This window comes from Capsaspora owczarzaki, assembly GCF_000151315.2.
Source record: "Capsaspora owczarzaki ATCC 30864 unplaced genomic scaffold supercont2.16, whole genome shotgun sequence".
In the NCBI taxonomy this organism is placed as follows: Eukaryota; class Filasterea; order Ministeriida; family Capsasporidae; genus Capsaspora; species Capsaspora owczarzaki.
The window spans coordinates 730582-755099 of NW_011887307.1; the positions used below are offsets into that span (position 1 = coordinate 730582).

Sequence of the window (24518 nt, forward strand, 5' to 3'; positions counted from 1 at the left end):
CAATTCAGAAATCAGAAACTCGCGCACTCTTCATTTTCGCTAAGAAACCCAAACCCTCACTCCCCAAACATGTCGTCGACTCCCAAGATCGCTCGCAAGGGCACCATGGCCGCCACCGCTGAGGCTGGCAAGGATTTCATCCGCCGCGAGAACGCTGCCAAGCGCGGAAAGGTAAGCGCAGCACCCCGTCCATTCTCCATTGAAGAAGAGCGCGAAGTTGGCGCCTTTTTTTTTTTTTTTTTGCTTTTGTTCGATTTTGTTCTGTTTTTTTTTTTTTTTTTGTGCTGTTCGTTTCCTGCTGCGCTTGATAGCAACACACTTGCGACGCTTCTGCTGTTCGCTTAGCTCTGAGGTGGTTTGGTTGGTTGCCGAGTGCACCGCTGCTTGAGCGACAAAGAAGCAAAAAAGAAGCAAAAAGAAGGAAAAAAACAAAAGAAAAAACTCAAAAGCCAGCCTGTTCTCTTCGTTCTCTTTTTGCTCTGCGGGGCTTTCGCTCGCGACTCGCGCGTTCAGCAGCTGAATGCAAACAGCGCAGTGTCACAGAATCCGTGGAGAGCGGGCGCTGGTTTGAAGCAAAGGAAGGAGGGCGTGAAAAAAGCGATGAGAGTTTGGTCATTGAAAAAAAAAAAGCAAAAAAACACCTCAAAAAAGGCGGGAAAAACAACAAAAGCATTGAAAAACGAGCGTTGTTGCGTTTTGGCGCGCAAATCTTCAAAACTCAATCCACTCAATCTCCTTTTATGGGTTGGATGGATTTTCGCGCCAAAAAGCAACCAATGTGTTATTATTTTTTTATTGCATTTTGATTTGAGAAGAGCGTTACATCAACCCATGGTCGCTTCAACAAACGAGCAAACGATCTACTACTTCATCACGCCTTGCTCTCTCTGCTCTCTCCTCTCCTCATCTCCCTCACTCTGCCGCCTCTGACTCTGGATCGAAACATCATGCTCCCCCTTAACCCTTCTACAGGCCGCTGGCACCACCTCCACCAAGACCCGCTCGTCCCGCGCTGGTCTCCAGTTCCCCGTCGGTCGTCTTGAGCGTTTCCTCCGCTCTGGCGCCTACGCCCGCCGCATTGGTGGTGGCGCCCCCGTCTACCTCGCCGCCGTCCTCGAGTACCTGACTGCCGAAATCCTCGAGCTTGCTGGCAACGCTGCCCGTGACAACAAGAAGACCCGCATCAACCCCCGTCACATCCAGCTCGCCGTCCGCAACGACGAGGAGCTCAACAAGCTGCTCGCCAACGTCACCATCGCCCAGGGTGGTGTCCTCCCCAACATTCACGCTGTCCTCCTTCCCCGCAAGGACGACGGCTCCAAGTACGACGAGGAGGTCGAGGACTCCAAGGAATAAGCGCTTATTCCTGGTCTCTCTCTATTCTAATGTCTTATTTCTCACACACAAAAAATGTCAAAATCTTTGTTTGCTCGGCGTTGTCATGATGAGGCTTTGCTGAACAAACGCTCCAAAAACACTTCAAAATAAAACTTAAAACTTGCGGTTGAATCAACCGCACAAAAACAAACAAAATACCCGTGTCACAGTGATGGCTGATCCATTTTTTTTTCAAAACTGTGCACAACGTTCTACAACACAACAAAAAACAACAAGAGAAAAACCCATCTGTGTATTCGCGTGAATTTTACAACAAACCATTGGCAGCGCTCGAAAAGTTTTAGTTCTGCTCTTGTGGTTGCTGCTGCTGCTCGCCACGATCGCGGCGCTGGAACGGACGACGCTCGCCATTGTACTGACGACGCTCACCGTTGTACGGGCGACGCTCGCCATTGTACTGACGACGCTCGCCGTTGTAGGGGCGACGCTCGCCATCAGCGGGGCGCTCACCGTCGCGGTTGTAGGCGCGACGCTCATTTCGGGCAGCAACGCGCTGGGCGAAACGCTCAGCGGTAGCTTCCTTGCGCTGCTCCTCCGTCAGGTATGGCACGTTGGTGACGCGGAAGAAAGGTGTGTTGAGAGGCGAGGCAGTTCCGCGCAGCTCGGTCGCGGCCTTCTCGGCAGCCTCATCCTCGGTAAAGTTGACAAAGCCAAAGCCGGTGGGTGCGCCATACTTGTTTTGTTGGACCTCAATGTTCATGATGGTGCCGAAGGCGCCAAAGAAGTTGCCAAAGATCTTCTGGACGTTCGCGACAGCGTCGGGCGAAGCGCCGAACGAGACGAAGAGCGTGGGGTCTGTCTCGGTATCCCTGCTCGGGACCATGATCAGTTGACTATGGCGAGGCAATGCCAGAGGGGATTTCGGGGGGGGGGGAAATGAGGAAGCGGGGGCAAAGTGAATTAGTTGGTCGTCGTGGCTCTGTGCAGCAACACCAACATGCTTCAGAGGTGACAAACTTACAGACCCTCAGGCAAGAAGATCGGAGGGGCGGTTTCAAAAGCCCTGGAGGCACGGCGGACATCATCGGCGTTGTTCAGGCGGAAGAAAGCATAGCCCTTGGCAACCGACTGGCGGGCCTCGCCAACCTCCTTCTCAGGGACGCGGATATCTTGAACGACAATGTCGTTCGACGCAAGGAGCTGTAACACAAAAACAAAAAACCCAGTTCAGTACAAAGAATAGATGTGTGACGAGTGAAGACGACATTGACTGCGTTACATCCGAGCAGCACTTGACGGCAGAGCGAGTGTGAGCGTCCATGTCGGTCGCGTTGAGCCACTGCACGCGAACAGACGAGGCCATGCGGATGGGCTGGACGGCAGCGACCGAGCGCACTGCGGTGGCAACGGCGGCCGGTCGGGCGATCGCCGAAGTCAGCGAGCGAAGCAGAACAGAAGCCATGTTGGTTGGTTGGGTTGGGAACAGGGGGGTTTCTGCCAGACCAAGAATCACAATCACAAAGGGCGAGGGTCAGTTATCCTCATGGTTGCAGTGCAACAGGCGGGGGGGGGGAGAAGTGAGCAGCAAAGGGAAGAAGAGGGCAAGCAAAAGTGAGATCTCGTGGCGTCCTTCAGTCACTCGTCGCTGGCTGGCTGCCTCAGTCTCTTTCAGCCCCGCCGCCTTCCACACACACCAGAAGCAACAAGTTGAATGCGGTTTGTTGCTATTCGTCGACTGACGGAGAGTTGAGCGACGAGCTGAGCCGGAAAGTGGTGAAAAGAAACGAGCCGCATGTTTCAATCCACGCGGCTCCAAACAAAAAAAAAAAAAAAAAAAAAAAAATCAATGGAAAAATCCAATGGAAAATCCAATGATGAATGTCTTGGCTTTCGAATTGAATGTTGCTGTCGCTCGTTTCGCTGTTCCGGATGCTGACTCGGCTTATCGTCCTGTGTGGAAGCTGTCCCTGGGGGAGGGGGTTTGTTGTAGCATCAAAAGCGAAAACCGATCGCGAAGCGTGTCGCTCAAAGTGGCGCTGCTTCAGGACCATTGAGAAGGATCCGTTTGCTTACAAAGTTGGAAGAAGGAATGAGCTGCCACTCAGAACACTCAGAACGCAAGAATAATCAGAATAAAAACAAAATCATCAACAATAACAAAGTTGGGATGATGCAGGAACAGTCATGTTGGGGAGGGGGGAAGAACAAGGGTGAAATCGCAGAAACAAAAATATTTCACTCGTTCGTTCGCCTTTCGCAAGCATCCTGACTCGCTACAAAAAAACGAAGCATAATAGTATTCTCATACAAAAACGATAAACATTCATAGCATTCACAGCAAACGCCCAACACTCGTAATAACACTCACGGAACAAAAAGGACACCTCCCATTTCGTTTTGCCGATTTCATTTTGCCGCTGGCACCTCCACTGGGGTGCATGCATCAACCTATCAACACTTTGGAAGCTTGGGGAGCAAGCAACAGCTGCTGCAACAATAGGCAGCGCAGCTTCACACAGACACTCGAAGGCCTTTACAGCTTCTTGACTCGACTGGACCGCCCCCTGGACTTGCCCTTCGCCGCCGGACTCGGGCAAGACTTGCTAGCCGCTGCAGCAGTTTCCATGTTCTCCCTGACAAGCGTCGAGTTGCTGTTCCTCGCAGCAGCCTTCTGCTTGACTGGCGATCGGATACGCTTCGTGTATGCAACAGACCACATGACAACGTTGATGAGGACGGCCTGGGCATCCGGCGCAACGTCCCCGTAGAACAAGCCAATGTACACTGCCCGCAGCGAGTGCTGTCCGTGCAGTAGCAGCTTTTGGTAGAACGTGGCGTGCTGCGGACCTTTCAAGCCGCGAGTGTCGTGGCTGCGAAACGTGTCGTCCTCGAAACCTGGCAGCCACAAGTCGCATTCGAGGCCTTGGGGAGGGCGCGGGTGCGTGCCGCTTTCTTTGAAGAACTTTTCTTGCACAAACAGCAGGTCGACCACGCGTGTACGAAGCACGAGGAAAATGTCGTGGGCCATTGTCGGCGAGAGACACTGAGTAAGCGTGGGAGTGGCGGCCAGCGTCCTTGTGAGAGCGTCGAAGAGTCCAGCCTTTTCCAAGAGTTCGGCCAGTCGCTTGTCGTCCTTCACATCGTCCTCGTGCACACCGCCAAACACTGTGCGCGCGACGTTCACTGGGTTGCTGTTGTCCACTGGGTTGTTGTCCCGCGGTGAAATGACCAGCTGGGTCGTGTACATTGAAAGCACTTCGCCACGCACGTTGCACAGCAGCTTGCACTGCTCCAGCGTGTCTGCCGAAATGGACACTTGGACAACCTTAAAGTGCAGATCGAGCTCCGGGTGGTTTCGGTTGTTGGCGTTCCTGCGATCGTCCGTGCCCTCATTCTTTCGACGAGCAGAGCGCTTTTGGGCGGACTCATCATTGGGGCTAGAGATGACCAAGTAGGACGTGGCGCCCAAAGCCATCATGCGCATGCATGGGTCGTCGGCAGGCGGCGACCGAGGAACACACACACCACTCGGGAGGAGGTGGAAGTTGAAGGAACTCCAAAGGTCGTCCTCGGAGCTGGCGTACGGGCTCGACTCTGTGGTGGTGTTGGATGCTGAAGCAGAGTGCGGTCCTGCGAATGGGTGAAACTGAGCGGAAACAGTGTCCAAGGTCGCAGGGTTGCTTGGAGCAGAGCCGTTGCCCGAAAAGGTCACGGGCGGCAACGAGGCGGCACCGGTTGGAGCTGCAGCAGCTGGCGCGGATGACGCCGACCAGTTCTCGGCAAGGTGTGTGGAATCGGAAGAGGCACTTGCCTGCATCGAGAACAAGGTGGCCATGTCGGCCGACGGAATTCGTGAAACAGAGCCCTCGCTCGGAAAATCAGAGTGTAATTCGGAGTCGTCCAGGAAGCTCGATGACGGCTCGTCACTTGAGGAGAAGACCTCCGCCAACGCCATGTCAAGCTCAGTGGCAGTTTGCACAAGATCGAGAGCGTTATCGGTCGAACCAAAGTCGCCGCCGCGCGGGGAAGGGCATGGTCTGAAATACGACGTGTGCGTCTCGCTTTCCCTCTGGTCGAGCCAAGAACCCAGGGAATTCTGTGCCAGCTCTTGGGCAAAGGAAAAAGAGCCCGAGAAATCAACACGAGATGCCATGGTCTTGAGCGAGAGCACGGGAGCCAACGCCTCAGTATCAAGGTCTTGGCTTTGCAGAAACGCTTCTTGTGGTTCCGCCGTTTGAAAGTCGTCTTGGCCTTCCTCTGTCTGCAGTCCCGACGACCAAAGCACCGACGGAAGCACGGAATCTTCCTGTGAGTGTCCAGGCATGTTTTCGAATAAAAAGGCGGTGCATGACGGGGTCAGTTCCAAGGCAACGCCTTGGCTAAGATTTTCTTGCATCTTGTTCGGAGTTTGCTGTTTGGTTTTAATGTTTTTTGTTTTTTTGTTTCAGAGTGGGATTTTTAGAATTTTGAATTCACAGTCGCAAGCAACTTTAAGCGAGAGAAAAATAACACAATGGAAAGAAAAGAAAAAAAGAAAAAGAGAAAAAAAAGCAGACTGAGGTCGGGTAGCAACGAGAATTCTGAGGCAGGAAATGCCGGCAACAAAGAATCCAGCAAAAAGCCAATCCCACACACTTTGTCGCAAATCGCCCTAAAGCGCAGCAATCAGAGGTGGCGCCAGAGCACACCGCACGCACACTCTCCCACCGACAACGAAACGTGCTCAGACTTGCTTGCAAAAACCCCTGCTGCTGAGCAGTCTAGCAGTCTAGCAGTCGTGGAAGGCAAGCGCTGACGTTTGCAAGTTTTCGCCAGTTTTGGGAGTTTATTTTGATTTTTTTTTTCCGGTTGCTCTGGTTTTTTTTTTTTTTTTTTATGCTGCTTTGGTTGCGTCCTTCTCTCTTGGCGTCTTGGCTGTCGACCGCAGCTCAACCGCCCGATGAGCAGGGTGCAAGAAACAAAACACCATGGCTGCATCCCTCTGCCATCTGCACGCCCGTGGCCAAAGCGCTTCGAGCCGCGTGTGAAAGGAGTGACGTGCGCGCGCTGGCAGCATTTAAAAAAAAAAAAAAAAAAAAAACTAACTCAAGAAAAAACAAAAACGAAAAAAATACACCAAAACGGCAAAAAGATCATATGCTGTTTCAACGATCGTGGATCGTATTTTCATGCAAAATTCGACAGCACTCCCACACTCAAGCAGAAGGGCGCCAACAAGCACCGATGGGCGAATGGGAAGGGGAGAAGAGGGGACGATCTGCACTTTGGTGCGCGCGCGCCTGTGATTGGGCTCGTCGCTTGCCCCTACCCCGTCCTCCTGCCAACGACCACAAAGCGATAAAAATGATGTCATCAAGAAAGCTCACAAACTCAAAAATCTCACAAAGTCCAGAGACAGCTAAAGATGAAATATCTGACTCAATTTCTTATTCAAACAATCGCGACGACAATCAGCAAGGCGACGAGGACAACGCAACAATTCTTCTCATCGTCACTGGTGAAACGATTGACAAAGCACTGCTTGCTGGCAACACTTCACCTGTGCCTGGGCTTGCGGGAACAAAGCAAACCCCACGGTACAACAAGAAAAAAAATCCCTGAGCTGAACCGGAAGGAGTTGATTTTTGCCTTCATTCGACCGCCTCCCCCCCCCAGTAACTATCAAGGAAAGAAAATGCTGCAGCACGTGGCTGGTCGAAGAGTTGTGGATGTGGTGAAGAAAGCAGGAGGCAGTGAGTGACGTTTGCACGAAAGCTGGCACGCACGAAACACCGCCAGAGCAACCGTAAAAAATAAGGGAAGAAAAAAAAAAAAAACCCCCGTCCAGTAAACAAATCCTGCCCTCTATTGCGGTATTGGACGTCTCGGCCGAGCTGCCCTTGCGAAAGAGAAAGAAATAGGACATGAACGAAAGGAAAGGGAATTAAAGAAATCTGACATGTACTGCCGAAACGGGGAGAGGAATGGGCGAAACAACAAGGGGGGGGGGGCCGAGTTGTTTTGCTGCGTGCAAGAAAAAAACAACGAAAAACCCTGCTGACCTGTTGGAGTACTAGCTGTTTGCCACGCGTTCGACTTGCGGCTTTGTGGGGGAAAAAAAAGAGACTGATCTATTGCGTGAACGTGGCCGGACCGGCTTGAAAACAACTCGCACCCCAGATGGGATTGTTTGAAAATTAAAAAAACACAAAAGAACTTGGATTTGAAACGAAACAAACACAAGATGCAAACGACCGCGTAGTCACAAATAGTACCAGTACCAGCGGACATCAGTCATAGGCGACACCGAGTGGAGTCTGCGCTTCGTAAGGAAGGGAACTTGAGTGGTCAAATGTTATTGTTGCAGCATGCGACTGGTATCGAGCCGCCGCTGCCGCTTTCTTCTCTGCAAGTCGGTTCTCGAGCTCTGAGACAGCAGCATTGGTTGATGATACCTCTTGACATAGGCCCTGAGACACGTCGTGCAGAAACCGCGACCGACAAGAGTAAAATAAGAAAGAGCAGTCAAATGAGCTTGGCCAGCGTCAAACAAATGAACAGCAGCAAAGCGGACGGGTGAAGACGTGCAGGAAACCAACTGGATTCCACCTTACCTGTATCCGCTGAATCATAGCATTCATCATGTGGTTCATGTTGCCGTTTTGGGCCGTCTGCGAGCTGCCTGGACCAAAGATTGAGTGCTGCTCCTTCGAGGGAGGATGAGGAAGCAAGTGATGCTGGTCGCAAGCACCAAGGGTGCTCGACGTGACGAGCACCTCCACGCTGGAAGCGGGAGGGGTTGGAGTGGACGGATCATCACTGAGCAATTCTGGAAGAAGGGCAAGGTCTGCCCGCTTTGCTTGCCGCACCTCGACGGAGGGCATGCGATACTCCCGATGCGACAAGGCATCGAATACTGGTGTTGTCGTGTCAAACGCAACAAACGGCGGTTGGATTGTCTTGAAGCTATGACGAATTTCGCTGGGAGGCGCTGTGACATGGCGTAGAAGCACATAGTCGAACGAATGCACAGCCTGGGTGTCTGACAACTTGCCAGTGAAGAGACCCATCACAAACGGAGCGGCAGGAGCACCCGAGGAGGAGGAGGAGGAGGAGGTAGACGGTCGAAAGTGCGCCAGGAGCTCAGTGTGGAGGGTTTTCTCGAGTATGGTGGGGAGCAGTAGTGTCGCTTGATGCCGCGCAACAAACCAACCGACGACCTGAGCGTGCGCTGGCACTTCAGCCTTTGTTAACGCGGAAAAGTTGGGCAGGCCGTAGTCGGACTCGACGACCTGGAAGGATTCGACGTGCACAATGATTTCGTCGTGCACGTACTGTGTCAAAGAGCCAACAGAAACACGACAGAGTGCAGGTTTAGACAATCAAAAGTTGTGCAGGTTTGAGTGAGTGTTTGATTTCTTAGGCAGCCACCCAACCAACCAAGCCATGCGACGACAGGCTGTTTCGCTGTACGAACGATCAACAAACAGCGAAACACAGCAACCAAACCAGACAACGAACGACTGGTTGCTGGTCGGGCCTCACCTCGCAGTCGTCTCGGAACGTCGTGATGGCGCGCTTCCGTATGCTGCCGAAGAGCAGTCCATGCTGCGAATGGGGGGGGTGGCAGGAGAGGAAGCCGGGACAGAACGTTAGTCAATGCAACTCCAGCCAAAAAAAAAAAAACAAAAGCCCAGCGAAAATGAACGATACAACGGAGGCAGCAATGCATGCTTCGACCTACTAGCTGAGGCTTGGTCGTGGCAAACTCAAAGAGCAGCGACGACAGCACTGGGCCAGCGATGCGAGCTGCAAAGGTCGTTGTCATCGTATTTTGCAGCAAACTTGGAAAAAGTCAAAAAAACAAAGAAAAATGTAGAGTGAATTCGAGCCTTTGGCTGCACGATGGTGGTAAGGTTGTTTCGGGCTTTGGGCGTGAGCGGCAGGCAGATGCATGAACGTCGGATGCAGGTTGAAGCGAGGGCGGAATCGCGGAGGAATAACGCTTTTGGCTGTTTGAATGACGCGGGCATTGCGACCGTTTCCAGCACCTTGTCTGAGGCAGCAATTTGTTGTTGTTGTAAGAAACTGTGTGCTTCATATACACTCAATCCAACAAGGGAAACCCCCCTCAACGCCTCTTCGCAGACGGGTGATGCGCCAGGCGAGGCGGAGGAGTGTGAAAGCGAGAATCACCATCGTGGACCATTAAAACACACCACGTCCCCTCCTGCGAGGCCCCCGCTTCGACGGATTCATGCGCGTCGCTGGAATGTCAGTACATGTGCTCCGTCTGTGTTATTCTTGCAGCTTGCGACGGCCTCGGGCTGGAGCAGTGCCGGCCTTATGTTTTCCAAAGCCAGAACAGTGTCGCCACATCAGCTGCCGCGTTCACCTACCTGGAGGTCCCTGGCGCCCGCGCGGCCACTCAGTCCGGACGCCCCGTGGCATGTATGCACCAGTTGAAGTGCGCGCGCGGTGCATACAGACCTCCTTGTGCCTCGCACGCCAATGCGCTTCTTTCAGACTTTTCGTACTTTTTTTATTTTATTTATTTTATTTATTTTCATTTATTTTCATTTTTTTCATTTTTTTCATTTTTTATTTTTTATTGTTTTCCGTTTTGTCCGTTTCACTTTTCGAGTATATGGAGGGCGGGTTTGAGCTGTTCGCCGGCCCGATTCCGAGCCGGATTTTTCATGAAAATTTCAGCGCGATTCTCGTGCATCTTGCTGATATTTTCGTTTGGCGACTGGAGGCTTTGGTGCGTACGATTATGCTTTTTTTCGAGTTCCACCTGGCTTCAGGTTGACGAGTCCATTCGTTTTTTTTTTTTTTTTTTCTTCAGGTGTTTTTTTTTTTTTTTTTTTTTTTTTTTTTTTTTGCTATTTTCTATTTTCTGCGCTTGACAAGGTGATTGGCATTGTTGAATATTAAATCGTCGATTGGGGTCTGGGGAGCATGGCTCGTACGCATGCCACTTGCATGTAGAGGGGGAGGGGACGCAGGCGCAGGGGGGCCCTGCGAGCAGCCGCCGAAGCGTCAAAAGTGGGCGGCGGGAATAATGCAATGTTGGATTGTCAAAAAAAAAAAAAAAAAAAAAAAAAAAAAAAAAAAAAAAAAGGCAACGCGACAAAGCGGAGGACTTCGGTTTGGTGTGTTTTGCTTTGTGTGCCTCTCTGCAAAAGCGCGCCAGGGTCTGCGGAATTTCACCTCATACAAGCTGTGCGACGCTGCTTGTTTTCGTGTGTGGAGTCGCGTCGCGTCGCGGGACGACAGAGCCAGCAAAAAACAAACAACAGCACGAAAACGAAAGAAAAAGGTTGAACGCAGATCTCTGGTTTGCTCGTTCTCTTGAGTGAGTGTGCGTGGCTTGTTGGACGAGATGGGGGCTGGTGAGCCACTGCATGGTGTTGCATTGGGAAGGAGGGTGTCCATCTGAGGGTTTTGGGTTTGAGGACTCCTCCCGGGAAGAAGGTGCGCTGCTGAGGAAGCTGAGGAAGCCGTGGGTTGAGTGGGGCGACGTTGAGCATTGAGCTGGCCTGCAACCTCAGCCAGTCTGTTAGTCTGCTGCTGCTGGGACACCAAACGGGGGGCCTCCTTGCCGTCCATCCATCCGTCTCCCCGAGCTGGCATTCGAGTGGCAAGCGAGGACCCCGATCGCATGTGCAAGTTGGCGGCGGGATGGTGTGCGGCGTCCCATTCCGTCTCACATTGGAAATCGCACATGTCCACCCCCCACTCCCAATCCCAATCCTGATGCATGCATCATACAAATCCCGTTGAAGCAGAGGCCATTGCGACTCTGTTTTTGCTACTATTGACAAGTATGCGCACTGTTTGATCTTTTTGGCTCACTTTTTGTTGTTCTGCATCACACAGCTTTTCCCCCTTTTCCATTGAGATTTGGCTGCAATTTGGAAATCGTTGATCCGCTTCTCGTTCAACTCTCGAGCTGCCATGGGGAGCGACACCGAACCAACGCCAATGGTATTCGAGGAGAGCGAGCCTGCCGTCGAGGAGAACGAGCAAGACAGACCGCAGGAGCCAGCGTCCGACTTTGGTTTTGACAACGATCGCGACACGTACGACGATGACGGCGGCGACGACGGCGACGACGACGAAAAAGAACAAGAAGCAGACGAGGACCAGGAGGAGGAGGCAGAGGACGATGGTGAAATCACTCCACCAGAGGAGGCTGGAGGACAAGAGGGCGAAGGCGCAGCCTTTTCGGAGGAATCTGTCGCCGTTGCGGTCGCAGCCGCCGTGGCCGAGGCAGAGCAACATGTTGTCGAGAACGATGAAGAGCTGCAGCGCGTGATCGCGGCCACCACGGCTGCGGCGATCGAGCAGGAAGCGACGCCGGCCGAGGAGAAGGCCACACACGCACAGCGCAAGCAATCGCACTACCTCTCCTTTCTGCAACCAAGTCATGCACACGGCTCGTCGACTCAACAAAAGCCAGTGGCCGCTCAGGCTGCAGGAGCATCACAGAAGGCCTCGGCCTCAGATAAATCGGGCACGTCGAAAGCCTCCAAAAACGAGCGCTCCACAGACGACGACGCCGACACAATCCCAGGCAAGGCCTTCCACACGCGTAGCAGTACAGTGTTCTCAACCCCTCTCATGTCAAAAGCAATCTCCATGATTGCCGCGGACGCCGTTGCTGCCGCGAGCGCGCTTGGCGGCAAGGAGCCCGCGCGTATTCGGTTGGGCGACACTTGGCAAATGAGTGCCGAAACGGTCGCACGCATCAAAACTCAAAGCCAAGCCAAGTACACCAAAACCTGCGTGGATGTAAGGAGCGAAATGATAATTTTTTTGTGTGTTTTTGTTTTGTGTTTTCGTTTTCACGCCTTGTCCACTCACTTTCGCTCACAAAAATGGTTTGCCAACTCAGCAATCAACCATGCTCTGGAAAGTGCTCGATTCGATGCCAGACGAGGAAGATCCAGCTCGTTTGATGGTCGTGAACGAGCCGTCTGTGCTTGACAATCTCCGCCACTTGTGTCGAAGCTCTGCCATTCCAAGTGCGTTGATGCACGCCCGTGGCTTGCTGCGGGATGCTTCTTGGGAGGTTTTATTCTGACTTTTTTCCCCATTTTTCTTTTTTTCCATTTTGCTTGATTTCTTTGCTTGCAACGATATAGATGGACCGGTTCATGAAGAGCACATGCTGCACTTGTTCCGACACCACGAGTACGACATGCTGTTGACGTTGCAAAGCCTCATCACCGAGAGGCGCGATGCCGATTGCACCATGTGCGGCACACCGGCACATCCCGTCTCTTGGAGTGCGGCCGAGAAGCAGCTGTTTGAATCCGAGCTGGCGCTTCATGGCAAGACATTCTCCAAGTTTAATTTGTTGGTACGACCCCTTCCCCCCAAACCCTGCCTTTTGTGTTGTTTTTTATGCGTTTTTCGACGGGAGTTGGCAACGACGCTCATCTGGCTTGTTCCTTTCCCCCCTCGCCTTATTCAGCGCCATTCGAAAACACTTGGCCAAATCGTCGAGCACTACTATAGCTGGAAGAAGCTCAACCGCGCTCGGTATCGCGAGTGCATGAATCAGTTCCGACGACTGCAAGCGAGCTCCCGCGTGTCCGAAGCTCGAGAAAAAGCCCACGCCCAAGCAGCTGCAGCAGCCGTGCTCGCCGGCATTGCTGCGCATTCTGCCTCTCGCTCGGAGCCTCCCACCCCTCGGCGAGAGTGCACCAACTGCCGTCGCTCGAAAACGTGCCAATGGCGGCATGGCTTTGGCGGCGATATTCTCTGCAACACTTGCGGAATTTACTTTATCAAGCACGCCAAGTACAAGAGCTACACTGACGAGGAAATTATGCGAAATATCGCCGCGGGCATTGCTGCCGACGGCGACGTTCGTGTTGCACCGACGTCCATGCGGACACTCCAGCTGACACGGGTGGTGCCGCAAACGCGACTGGACGGGAGCCTACCGCTCAAGCAGGAGGAACGAGAGTCGGCTGATGCCACTCCAAAGGCGGAGGCGGAGGCCGTTGTCAAGCCCGAGGAGGCGGTGAAATCCGAGCCAGCCGAGCCAACAACTACAGCAGCAACATCAACAACCTCAGTCACGGTCAAATCAGAGCAGACCCAAGAGGCCACAGCAACGCCTGTTCCTGCACCTGCTCCTGCGCCTGCTGCCGACGCCGCGAGCACCGAGTCCCAGCAGCCGCCTTTCAAGTGCTTTGCATGTCACCGACGATTCGAAGGCTACCAGGGTTTGAATGGCCACATGCGCGTGCACGACAACCACCAGGCCTTGCTCATCACTCACGCCCAGGCATACCGAGGAATGGCTGGCGTGCCTCCTCAAGTTGGTGATCCAGTCGTCCTCACCAACGCCTACAATGCTGGCGAAATGGCTCCAATTGATCCGACCAAGACCTACTCAGGACGGCCGCAACTCCCGCACCAGCCGCACATGCCCCCTGTAGTTGTACCTCGCTTCACCGGCGCGACTGCCGACGCAGCGTCAGCCGCCGGACCTGAAATCGAACGTCCGATTGTGCCTGCTGGACCTGCCCTGCATGCGGCGCGCAAGCAAGAGGAGCCATTGCGGGCGCTCGACTCGTTCGATCCTGCTTGGTCCAAGCATTTGAGTCGACTGGAGGCATTGCGGATGGGCAAACCCCCACCGGAACCTTCCGAGGCGGTGGTCGAGGTTGACGTCGAGACGGTAGAGCAGGGTGCGAGTGCTCCCACCTCGCAACAACCAAGCGCCAACACCAGCGAGCCCTCCACAGGGGCGCCCAGCTCTCCGATTTCTACTAGCACGGCAATGGAGATTGACGCGAAAAAGGAGGCCCCACCACCAGCTCGCGTCTTCCCACAGTGCGCGCAGTGCCTGTGCGAAGTCAGCGCATGCTGGCGACTCGGTCCGGATGGCAAGACCATCTGCGACGATTGCGGCTTGGCGTTCTACCAGTGGGACGCGCCGACCTGCCCAACTTTGCCAGGCGCTCGTAGCAGCAGCAGCAGCAGCAGCAGCAGCAGCAGCAGCTCTTCTGCGATGACGGTGGACAGGGCAGCCTCTCCTGCTCAGAATGCAGAGTCGTCGTCGTCGTCGCCCAAGCAACCAGCCGCCAAACACGTTGCCAAACGCTCACGCTACACACCAAAGTTCGATCCGAGCTCTGGCAACTACTCGGATGAAATGCAGAGCCGCGATCTGCTGCAGTCGCTCTTTGGCCTCGACACGATCGTGACGGATCTCGCCCGCCCGCGCTGGCCCGGTGACAATGGCGGCGTTGGCTTGCTGCGTCTATCGCAGTACTCTGAGCCGTTTGTTCTCGGCGATGCTCCCGTTCCCGAGCCGCGCCAAGGTTCCAGGCGCGAGGGTGTTTCGTCGCTCGTCATGGACTACATTGCGCGCGAGTGAGCCGCCCCCTCCCAAAACATATCAAACTGTTACACAATATAGGTTTATTTTTGTTACACTGCAGAGTTCCATTTTCGATCGAGTTACTGTACGCAACAATGCCTAAACTAAGCGTCGTCTCAGAAGTTCAGTCATTTTCTGGTCTTTTTGATTGATTCGCCCCTTTTTTTCTTTTTTTTTTCTTTTTTTTCTTTCCCGCTTTTGCTCGCTTTCGTTTTTTTCCCTAACTTGTACATAATCATCTTTCTAAGCACGCCATGTCTGGAGCCAAGCGCCGCACGAACGAGAGCGACGACGGGTCGCACGCGGCCGATGAGCAGCACTACTCGTCGCTGAACCCGATGGCTGACCCCGCCGCGCACGACCCGACCGCCGAGATGGGCGAGTTTGAGGACATGTGGGAGGACGAAGAAGAGGAGAATGTCATTGAGGAGCAGGAGCAGCACCACGGCGGCAACATGATGGAGACGGACGACGGCGACGATGACGAAGGTAAACCCTCTCTCTCTCTCTCTCTCGCTCTCTCGCTCTGTTCATCCCCTTCTGTTTCATCAGCATGTTCGTTCTCGAGCTTCGAGTCGCTGGACATCGATTGCCTCCCCACCCCCGCCCCACCCGTTTGGCTGGAGTTGCATTGGATTCTTTTTTTTTTTTTTGTTTTTTTTTTTTTTGCAGCGATCTCCACATGGTCCAGCCACATGGTCCTCGACTACCCTTGCATCCATTGTGCACTCTGCCGCTCAACCAACATGTTCATCGGTCTGCAAACACTCACAGTTGCTTTCTTGTTTCTTGGGTCTGCGCTTGCGTGTTTTTGGGGGTTTTGGCTCTGCAGACGGAATGGCGCTTCAGCAGGACGAGGACGAGGACGAGGACGACAACCGCCTGCCAGAGGTAACAACGAGCATCGACCACTTTGCCCCCCCCTCCCGACTCTGCCCATATGGCCAATTGCCGGATGGACAATCACAAAACTCAACTGTTTGTTTCTGGGACTTGCAGGTCTATCTGCCTGGCGCGCCGCTGGAGGAAGGCGAAGTGCTCGAGGTCGACAACTCGGCTTACGACATGCTCCACATGGTCAACGTCGAGTGGCCATGCTTGTCGTTTGACATTATCGAGCAGCCCATTGCAGAGGGCGCATCACTCAAGGTAACCACACACCACGCCTAGTCAAACTTGGTGCCGAAAGGGGGAGGGGGCGTGCTTTCCAGTCGAAATCAAAAGGGTTGCTCATCCACACTGGATTTCGTTTGTTTGGACACAGTTCCCGCTCACGGCCTACGCCATCGCTGGCACACAGGCCGAGCGCCAACCTCGCGATCGTCAAGATCCAAACAAACTCGTGCTGTTGAAGATGGCGCAGCTTCGACGAACCATTCGCGATGACGAAGAGGAAGAGGCCGACATTGACGATGCCGACTCTGACACTGAGGACGATCCAGTGCTCGACAGTCGTACCATTCCCCACGACGGTGTTGTCAACCGCCTCCGCGTCGCTCCTCAACACAACAACATTGTCTGCACATGGAGCAGCAACCGCAAGGTCCACATTTGGAACGTTGCCACGCAGCTTTCCTCGTTCGACTCTGCCGTCGACCCCGAGGCTCTTGCAGCTCCAGTAGCACCCCTGTTTACCTTTTCGCGACACACCGACGAAGGCTATTCGATCGATTGGTCTCCTCTTGTGGCTGGCCGGTGAGTTTTTGAATTCTTGATCGTTTTCGTCTTGCTCGGTTTTTTTTTTGGCTCATTCAGTCATTCATCTTTTGTGTTGTGTGGTTGGATTTTTTTGTTTGCAGAATGGTGAGCGGAGACTGCGATCGTAACATTTTCTTGTGGAACCCGCTGCCGAGCGGTACTTGGAAGGTCGAGGACAAGCCCTTCCGTGGACACACCGCGTCCGTCGAGGATTTGCAATGGTCGCCGGCAGAGCAGACTGTGCTTGCGTCATGCTCTGTCGATCGCACGGTCAAGATTTGGGATACTCGCAACAAGGGCACTGCCGCATTGTCGATCAATGCCCACAACTCTGATGTTAACGTAATTTCTTGGAGCCGGTACGAATTTTCTGCTCCGTTCTGCTGTGCCCTTTATTTTCGTTCCTTGCGCGAATTGCGTCCTCACCTTTTTCCATTCTCTTTTGTCTCTGTGTTGTCACAGACTGGTCCAGTATTTGATTGTTTCTGGCGACGATGAAGGCGGTTTTAAGATTTGGGATTTGCGAAGTCCCGCACAGCCCGCTGCCGAGTTCAAGTGGCATACTCAAGCAATCACGTCTGTCGAGTGGCATCCGTCGGATGAATCCGTTCTTGCTGTTGCAGGTACGGAGCACGATTTTGTTTTATCGTTTTTTTTTTTCTGTTTTTCTTTGTCGTTTTGCTTTTTTTTTCTGTGATGAGAACCATCGCTGCCGCCCCAGTCGTAATACGCACCAATACCCAGTGTGTTGTTTGACGACAAGCAGCAATCTTCCACAAGATGGAACCTGACACCACGCTTTCTTGTTTTTCACCCTTTCTACTTTTCCGGGTTTTCTCTTTCTTTAATGACGCTTTATTCACATTTCACTCATTTTTCTCCGCTTGACCCTCTCTGTTTCTTTGCCCTTTTCTCTCGTAGGCGCGGACGACCAAGTTACTCTGTGGGATTTGTCGGTGGAACGCGACAACGCTCAGGCTGTTGAAGAAATCCAAAGCGTGCCTGCGCAGCTGCTGTTTATTCATCAAGGCCAACAAGAGCTTCGCGAGGTGCACTGGCACAAGCAGCATCCTGGCGTGCTCATGAGCACTGCTGGCTCTGGCATCAACGTTTTCAAGACCATTTCTGTTTGAGGCGGTCTTCAAGCAACCAGCTGCGCTTTTGCCACCACTCGATTCGTTAATATCTGCGAGACATTCGTTTTTTCCTAGCCCGAGACTGCAATTGCTGTTTGTGTAAGCGGGGCTTTCTTGATTGACTTTGACTTTGTTTTCCTTTTTGTTTTCTCCTGCTTTCTTTTTTTTGTCTCTCTTGCCTTTTCTGTGATGAGAACCATCGCTGCCGCCCCAGTCGTAATACGCACCAATACCCAGTGTGCTGTTTGACGACAAGCAGCAATCTTCCACAAGATGGAACCTGACACGCTCTTCCTTTCACTTTTCGCGTCTCCTTCTCTGCCCCCTTTATCTGCTGTGCCTTTGAACCTGCCATTCGCTCTCTCACCCTCGCTCTGTTTTGGATGCTTGCTGTTAGGCTCCAGACGATTGTCTCCGCTAACCCCCAACCCCAACCCCTTCGGCGTGCCTGTCCTGTTTTGCCTGCCTGTCGTTATTAACACCCTGTATTATGACATTATTACATTTTTTTTCGAAAGAATTGAGCGATAGAAGCTATCACCAATCTGATCAAACGACTGCATCCAAACTACAAACCACTCACAACAAGTGGTGATGAGGGCGCCAGTCCCATCTTGGACGGCGCGCAGAACGCCGCTACTGCCGAAGTTACAGTTTCAATCGAAGAGTCGGAGCTGAACATGTGATCTGCTGCCTGCACTGACACCATCTCAGAGCCTGCAGCGTGTCGGTGGAGCTCCAGGCTGTCGGCCTGCGGGATGACTGTGTCCGCTGTGCCGTGCACAAATTGAACACGACATGCCGCCCCGAGAAGGCGACACGCTTGCTGCATGTCCGTTGCCATCCGCTCATCCACCTCCTCTTGCGTAATGGTGATTGTGTGACGGGCCTTGACACGCGTTGATCGGAGCTCGAGGTCTTCCGGTCGGAAGAATTCGGGTGCGAGTGGCGAGACGCGCCATGGCATCGTACCCGTGGATTGCAGCTCTGCCAGCTGCTCTGGTGTGAATCTGCTTGTCATGGCAGCTTCCATCCAGCATCGGGGCGCAATGGCGACGACGGAAAAGGGCGTGTGCACGCATCCCGCCAGATCCGCTGCTGTCGGGTTGTGAATCAGACCCGGCAGTTCGTTGGCGGCAAACATCAAGACTTCGTTGGCACCCTTTGAGTGGCCAACGAGGCCAATCGTGACGAGTCGATGCTCGCGCCACAGCGCTGAAATGGCAGCCCGGATCTCGGCCACGTCGCGCCGCAGCATGGAGAAGCGCGTCTCGCCGTCGCTCTCGCCCATGCCAGTCGAAAAGTCAAAGCGCAGCGTCCAGCACCCGGCGGCCCTGCGAACGGCGTCAGCAACGTCCTTGAGGAGTCGCTGGTCGCGGCAGCAGAACATGCCGTGGCAGACGAGCATGACTGCGCGACTGGGCTCGAGTCGCCGTGCCGTGGCATTGTCATGCAGGGGCTGTGCTTGTCCAAGAGTGGTCGTGGTCGTGGTGGTCGTGCTTGGCGGCGGGTCGAGTTGGCCTCGCAGCATGATGGGCGGCGCGTTTGGCTCGGCGCTGATTGCTGGAGCTTGGAACTGGACCTGCATTCACCTTACAATAACATCGAGGACTGAGTAGTACAGTAGTCAAATGAAGATGTCGGTGCAAGCTGGGATGGATTGTTTGACGAAGTAAGCTGCGTGTTTGGTTGTTTTGGCGTCTTCAGAGTTCAAGGTGACTCGTCCCACTCATGAGCCGACAGTCAAAATAAAAGGAGCAAAAAGGGGAAAAGGGGCCCTGGCAAAGTAACCCAAAGAGAAGAACAAAAACGAAAGAACAAAACGAGATCAGAACAAAAACAAACAAAAAAGAAGAGTTACAACAAGCAGTATTCCCGCGTGGTCTCCCACCGCAGTACTAACTACTCTCATGGTGGTTTAACTTCGCAGAGCGGAACGGGATGCGGTGCATTCCACCAGATATGGCCGTAACTGGAGTGTAAGAGTGGGTGCTGCGTTGAAGAGAGCGTTTCGAGTTTGCTGGTTGTTTTCATGCAACTCGAAATCGTTCATCTTTCTTTTTCTTGTCAGCCATTGTGTGCTACCTGTATTTGAGCCAAAGACAAACACCACACTTTGCAATCTCGTGCTTTACTCTTCTTCTTCTTCTTCTTCTCGCTCTCTCCATTTTATTTCAATCTCAATCTTCTTCTTTTGCTGTTTCACTTTTTCGCGCCAAAAAGCGTCAGCTTTTCTTTGTTTCACTTTTTTTTTTTTTTTTTTTTTTTTTTTTTGATTCGGTCTCCATTGGAAGGCTCGCTTGCACCGCTCTCGGCTCTCCGCCGCGCTCGTTGGCCTAGCACACTCACCCACACACAGACACTCACACTCACACTCACACACTGCCCCAGCCCCAGCTCAATGGCGCTGCGTGTCGCGCCAAAGTGCCCCGGCTGCGGCAAGATGGCCGTCTTGCTCGTCGCTGGCAGCACGTCCGCCAACAACTTTGGCCGCGAGTACTATGGCTGCCCGAGCTCGTGCCAGGGTCTGCGCTTCATTGGCTGGGCAGATCGCTACAGCGCCCTGAGCATGTCCACCGGCGCCGCTGGAGCCGCATTGAGGTAGCGATTTCGGCTGGTTGAGGGATTTCTGAAACATTTCGATGCTGCATGTGCATTGGGTACTCGTCATTGACCATCTTTCGTATGATCTCACATTTTGACAATCGGTGTAATTTCCTGCATTTTTGGATGAATAATGACAGGACGACGGCGTTCCAAACGCGAGTCAAATCGTACTTTGCTCCGCAACCCGGGTCGACGAATGCCTTTTCAAAGAGCAGACCGGCAAGTAATAGTAGTACGTCTTCATCTTCTTCATCAGCAGCAGCAACTACATCCAGCTCAGGTGTCCACACTCTGGGACGGTTTGCGACCCGCTCCAGCATCATGGAATTGCCGCCAGAGCTCTTGTGCGCCATTTTTGCCTACCTTTCCGTGCGCGACATTCAGGCCGTCGGGCAAACTTGCCGACGCTTCCACGATGTTATTGCGTATCCCGGGTACTTGCCATGGCGCAAGCGCTTTTGGCGTGACCGATGTTCCTGGTTGGAAGAGTCCAGCGCGAGCTCGAGGTTGCCCGACCGTCTCAAAACGGCGGCGTCTCCTGCCACCAAGACGCCGTCGCCACCCGACTCTCCACCACCACCACCACCACCACAGATTCTTGCTGCGCACCCCAGCGCCGCGGCTGATGAGGATTTGCCTTCCGTGCCGAAATCCAATTTACTTGCTCAAGGCGTCGACGTCAGTTCTGATTCCGAAGACGAGTCTGTCGTTGGTTCTGGAGCTCGGCGGACTTTGCGTGGATCTCGTGGCCGCCTCCATCATGGTGGCGCAACGACTGGTGGATTCTCGAGCTCTCGATCCTTGTCCTTGTCGCGGTCCAAGAATCCCCAATTTCCCAATGCCGCAGACGTCAAGCCGTCCGGTTTGGGCGGCGCTCCCAATCCTCGACTCAAGCAAGCGCGCATTCATGACATGTTTCAGCGAACGGCCACTAGCAGCAGTCTTGGAGACACGCCAGGCACCTCCTCCTCCATGGCAACAACCGACTCGTCCATGTCGTTGGCTGCAGGCTCCGACTTGTCGTCCATCCTTGACAGCAACAACTCACAGACGGCTGCTGCGTCGGCTGATCCTCTGACTGCAGCAGCCTGCGATCGACCCAACCCCGTCCCCGGCTTGAGCTCTGCAGCGTACTTGTTCAAGCGGGAGCGGATGGAGGGCTCTGCCAGTACCGCGCCCTCGCATCAGCTTCTATGCTCTTTGGACTCTTTAAAACCCTTGCTATCTTTCTACACGACCTTTCGACAACACCCGCGGGAGGCCTATGAAAGCTTGTGGGCTGCTCTCTTGAGACCGGAATTTGCAGTGATTCACGCATCGCTCGCTTGGCTGGCGCGGCTGAATCTGATTGACTCGCCTCGGACAGCCAGATTGAAGCAAAAGCTGTCCGACAGCAGCCTTCCAGCCGACGCCGCCCCCACAAACCGTGCCAATCACGAGCCGCCTCCGCAAAACACTTTTCACTTGCTCGCCACGGCGCTCCTGTTCCTGGCCGAGTCGTTTCAGACAACCGACGCGCTGCTGCGAGCTGCCCTGCCCGTTGTCGGGTATCAGGACTTGTCCGAGTTTATTTATTCGCTGCTGGTCATCCTCGGCCAAGAGCCATGGTGCGTTCTGTTTGACATGGGACCGCTCTGGCACGCGCTGCGCAAGTCCATGTACTACTTGGATGCGCTGGCCATTCCAGATCTCTTTTGCACAGACACTTTGGCTGTCAATCCCACGACCAGCAGCAGCAGCAGTAGTAGTAGCGCAGCTCCTCACCACAATCATCATCACCAACAACAAGCACCACCTCCACCGCTGTCACATCCTTCCCATCATGTCGCCAATCGCAGACTTACTTCGGAACAGCACGCCATTGTTGCGTGCAATTTGGCCCCGTCGCAGGTGATGAAGATTGTCGCATTTGCCGGCACAGGCAAGACGTCGACGTTGATCGCCTACACAATGGCACGGCGCCATCAGCGATTTCTGTACTTGACATTCAACAATGCCATGGCGGCCGAGGCTCGCAAGGTCTTCCCGGAAACCACCGTGCTGTGCAAGACTGCGCACAGTGTGGCATACGAGCGCATTGTCGAGCGAGGCAAGTACAGCGCTGCCAAGCTGAACGGCCAAAACCTCAAGCATTCTGCCGTGGCCGAGGTGATTGCACCCTTCCTCCAGCCCAACTATCCGCCCAAAATGGTCTCCCTGACCATCGACGTGCTGATGCGCTTTCTGCACTCGGCAGACCGCACCATTGGCGAGAAACACATTTCGTACCACGTTCACGAGCACCATCGCAAGCACTCGGAGACCTTTGCGGACTTTCCGACGTCGCTCTACCCTCGGCTGGCCAGCGAATTGTGGAGTGCAGTCCGAGACCCGAACGATCTGCGCGTCACGCTCGTCCCGGACGCCTACCTCAAGCTTCTCCAGCTGTCCACCGATCAGCATCTCGCCTTTGACTGCATTCTTGTCGATGAGGCGCAAGATTCCAATCCTGCCGTGATTTCCCTTGTGATGCGTCAGCAGGGTTGTGCCAAGATTTTTGTTGGAGATGGTAAGTTGGAGTGTTTATTGCTTTTTGGGGCTTTTTTTGTTCCTGTTCTGTTTTGTTTTTTGGCATCGACACTGATATTTTTTTCCCGGGACAACAACCTTTAGATTATCAACAAATCTACAAGTGGCGTGGCGCCGTCAACGCCCTGGCACGAATTGAACCTCAGTACACGTTTGCCCTGACGCGGTCGTTCCGTTTTGGATTCCCAGTCGCAGACGTGGCCAATTCTCTGCTGCAGGTGTTCCGCAGGGAGTCCAGGCCAGTGCTTGGCATGTCCAAGGTGCCGCAGGTGATTGGCGAGAATGTCATTTCACTGCACGAGCCTCACTGTGTGATTGCGCGAACCAACAAGCGTACGTCTCCACCATTCAACTTTTGCTTGTTGTCTCTTCTTTGGTGTTCCTTTTTTTGTCTTTTTTTCCTTTCTTGGTTGCAACACGACTTATGATCATCATGCTGACACTTGCCTGCTCCCCAACCTGCGCTCTTGGTAGAAATTTTTGCGGAAGCCGCCTTGCTGGCTGGACTGCTACCGCCGCACCTGAAAGTCGGCTTTGTTGGTTCCACTGGCGCCAAGGTGGGCGATGACAAGTTTTTGACGCGCCTTACGAACGTGGCTCGTCTGCACGATGGGCTACGAAGCGAGATTACCGATCGCAAAATTGCCGGGTTTCAGAACTTTGAGAGTTTGAAGGAGCACGCCGAAAACACGGACGATACCACGCTCTCAACCATCATTGGCATTGTGGAGCAGTTCAGTCCGGACGTGCAGGGCATGGTCGATACCATCCGGACCAGAATCACACCCGACTCTGACAAGGCGCATGTGGTGCTGACGACCGTCCACGCTGCCAAAGGTTTGGAGTTTGACTGTGTCCGGCTTTCGGACGACTTTACCAACTTGCTCGACGACAACGAGTCCGTGCCCGACCGCTTCCCCAACAACGACGAGGACGACGCAACGAGCGATTTTGACGACAATCAAGCGCCACCCGGTGCCCATCGGAACGGGCCCAACTCTGCATCTGCATCCGCATTGCCGCGCAAACGGTCAATTCTGCACGGACTGGTCACCCCGCAGCCGAAAATCTTTGAGGAGATCAATCTCATCTATGTGGCTGTGACGAGAGCCAAGCGAAAGCTCCAGCTAAGCGCAAACTTGGCGAGTTTCATGGCGCATTGCGCAGGTGGCGAGCGCCGGGTTTTGCATTGCAGCAGCATGAAGCACTTGAACGAGCCAACACGCTGCTTTTGTGGGTCTACTTCTCGAACGTTCATGGTCACGCCAACTGCGGTCGCCGAGATGCAAGGCAGCCTCAACCGCCAGCAACAACAGCTGCATGACGACGACGAGGATGTGATGGAGCTCGATCATCCCCTTGGTGCTGAACGTCTTCCTGGTGACAATCCACTGCTGCTGGGTGGGTTGCCTGGTGCGGCAGCTAGCATTCCTCTTCCGGCGGGTGGCCGCGTGGACATGACAACGTCCTCGGCCTGCTTGCAGTGCGCCAGCACCTTCCGCCTCGCCCCGACATTGGCGCGGTATCTTCTCGAGCAATGTAGTCCCTGAGCCGGCCGTTTAGTCTTGTCGAGATCGGGTCGTCAGTGGCTGTCGAGTTTTGCACTCCCTTTTGTTTTTTTTTTTTTTTTTTTTTTTTTTTTTTTTTTTGGTTTTGATTGTTCTTCGTGCACCGTGGAGATCCAGCCGTTTATCTGATCCAGGACTTTGATCGTATGTACTGATTGAATGATGTGGAGTCTGCGATGTTTCCGATTGATACTACGACGCCAAGATCGACAATACACA

The 24518-nt window shown here is 53.7% G+C and overlaps 8 protein-coding genes and 1 non-coding gene across 9 annotated transcripts; 4 read left to right on the top strand and 5 right to left on the bottom strand.

Moving 5' to 3' along the window:
• Positions 1 to 20: 20 nt before the first annotated feature.
• CAOG_07959 (histone H2A) lies at positions 21 to 1533 on the top strand. The gene is made up of 2 exons (XM_004342997.2): positions 21 to 171; positions 973 to 1533. The coding sequence occupies exons 1-2, from the start codon at positions 70 to 72 to the stop codon at positions 1354 to 1356; spliced, it is 486 nt and encodes a 161-aa protein (XP_004343047.1). The 5' UTR covers positions 21 to 69; the 3' UTR covers positions 1357 to 1533.
• Positions 1534 to 1536: 3 nt separating this feature from the next.
• On the bottom strand, positions 1537 to 3433 carry CAOG_07960 (hypothetical protein). Its single transcript, XM_004342998.2, has 4 exons — positions 3412 to 3433; positions 2618 to 2832; positions 2360 to 2538; positions 1537 to 2231 (listed from the first exon to the last, which is right to left on the bottom strand). The coding sequence occupies exons 2-4, from the start codon at positions 2798 to 2800 to the stop codon at positions 1679 to 1681; spliced, it is 915 nt and encodes a 304-aa protein (XP_004343048.1). The 5' UTR covers positions 2801 to 2832; positions 3412 to 3433; the 3' UTR covers positions 1537 to 1678.
• A 201-nt stretch (positions 3434 to 3634) lies between these two features.
• Positions 3635 to 5954, bottom strand: CAOG_07961 (hypothetical protein). The gene has a single exon (XM_004342999.2). It carries the CDS (start codon positions 5732 to 5734, stop codon positions 3872 to 3874), a length of 1863 nt encoding a protein of 620 aa, XP_004343049.1. The 5' UTR covers positions 5735 to 5954; the 3' UTR covers positions 3635 to 3871.
• Positions 5955 to 7520: 1566 nt separating this feature from the next.
• CAOG_07962 (hypothetical protein) lies at positions 7521 to 9208 on the bottom strand. The gene is made up of 4 exons (XM_004343000.2): positions 9062 to 9208; positions 8863 to 8925; positions 7932 to 8651; positions 7521 to 7787 (listed from the first exon to the last, which is right to left on the bottom strand). The coding sequence occupies exons 1-4, from the start codon at positions 9143 to 9145 to the stop codon at positions 7608 to 7610; spliced, it is 1047 nt and encodes a 348-aa protein (XP_004343050.1). The 5' UTR covers positions 9146 to 9208; the 3' UTR covers positions 7521 to 7607.
• A 994-nt stretch (positions 9209 to 10202) lies between these two features.
• On the top strand, positions 10203 to 14762 carry CAOG_07963 (hypothetical protein). Its single transcript, XM_004343001.2, has 5 exons — positions 10203 to 10230; positions 11200 to 12114; positions 12218 to 12347; positions 12468 to 12685; positions 12800 to 14762. The coding sequence occupies exons 2-5, from the start codon at positions 11278 to 11280 to the stop codon at positions 14717 to 14719; spliced, it is 3105 nt and encodes a 1034-aa protein (XP_004343051.2). The 5' UTR covers positions 10203 to 10230; positions 11200 to 11277; the 3' UTR covers positions 14720 to 14762.
• Positions 14763 to 14859: 97 nt separating this feature from the next.
• Positions 14860 to 18075, top strand: CAOG_07964 (WD repeat protein Rrb1). Its single transcript, XM_004343002.2, has 8 exons — positions 14860 to 15211; positions 15555 to 15613; positions 15722 to 15871; positions 15987 to 16417; positions 16522 to 16779; positions 16883 to 17043; positions 17342 to 17655; positions 17954 to 18075. Exons 1-7 carry the CDS (start codon positions 14977 to 14979, stop codon positions 17551 to 17553), a joined length of 1506 nt encoding a protein of 501 aa, XP_004343052.1. The 5' UTR covers positions 14860 to 14976; the 3' UTR covers positions 17554 to 17655; positions 17954 to 18075.
• On the bottom strand, positions 18024 to 19163 carry CAOG_07965 (hypothetical protein). The gene has a single exon (XM_004343003.2). It carries the CDS (start codon positions 19142 to 19144, stop codon positions 18125 to 18127), a length of 1020 nt encoding a protein of 339 aa, XP_004343053.1. The 5' UTR covers positions 19145 to 19163; the 3' UTR covers positions 18024 to 18124.
• A 247-nt stretch (positions 19164 to 19410) lies between these two features.
• On the bottom strand, positions 19411 to 19526 carry CAOG_09851. Its single transcript, XR_889841.1, has one exon. It is a non-coding gene; the product is annotated as a 5S ribosomal RNA (ribosomal RNA).
• A 431-nt stretch (positions 19527 to 19957) lies between these two features.
• On the top strand, positions 19958 to 24340 carry CAOG_07966 (helicase; the record flags this gene model as incomplete). Its single annotated transcript, XM_004343004.2, has 4 exons — positions 19958 to 20157; positions 20301 to 22711; positions 22816 to 23064; positions 23206 to 24340. 4 exons carry the CDS (start codon positions 19958 to 19960, stop codon positions 24279 to 24281), a joined length of 3936 nt encoding a protein of 1311 aa, XP_004343054.1. The 3' UTR covers positions 24282 to 24340.
• Between the last annotated feature and the right edge of the window lie 178 nt (positions 24341 to 24518).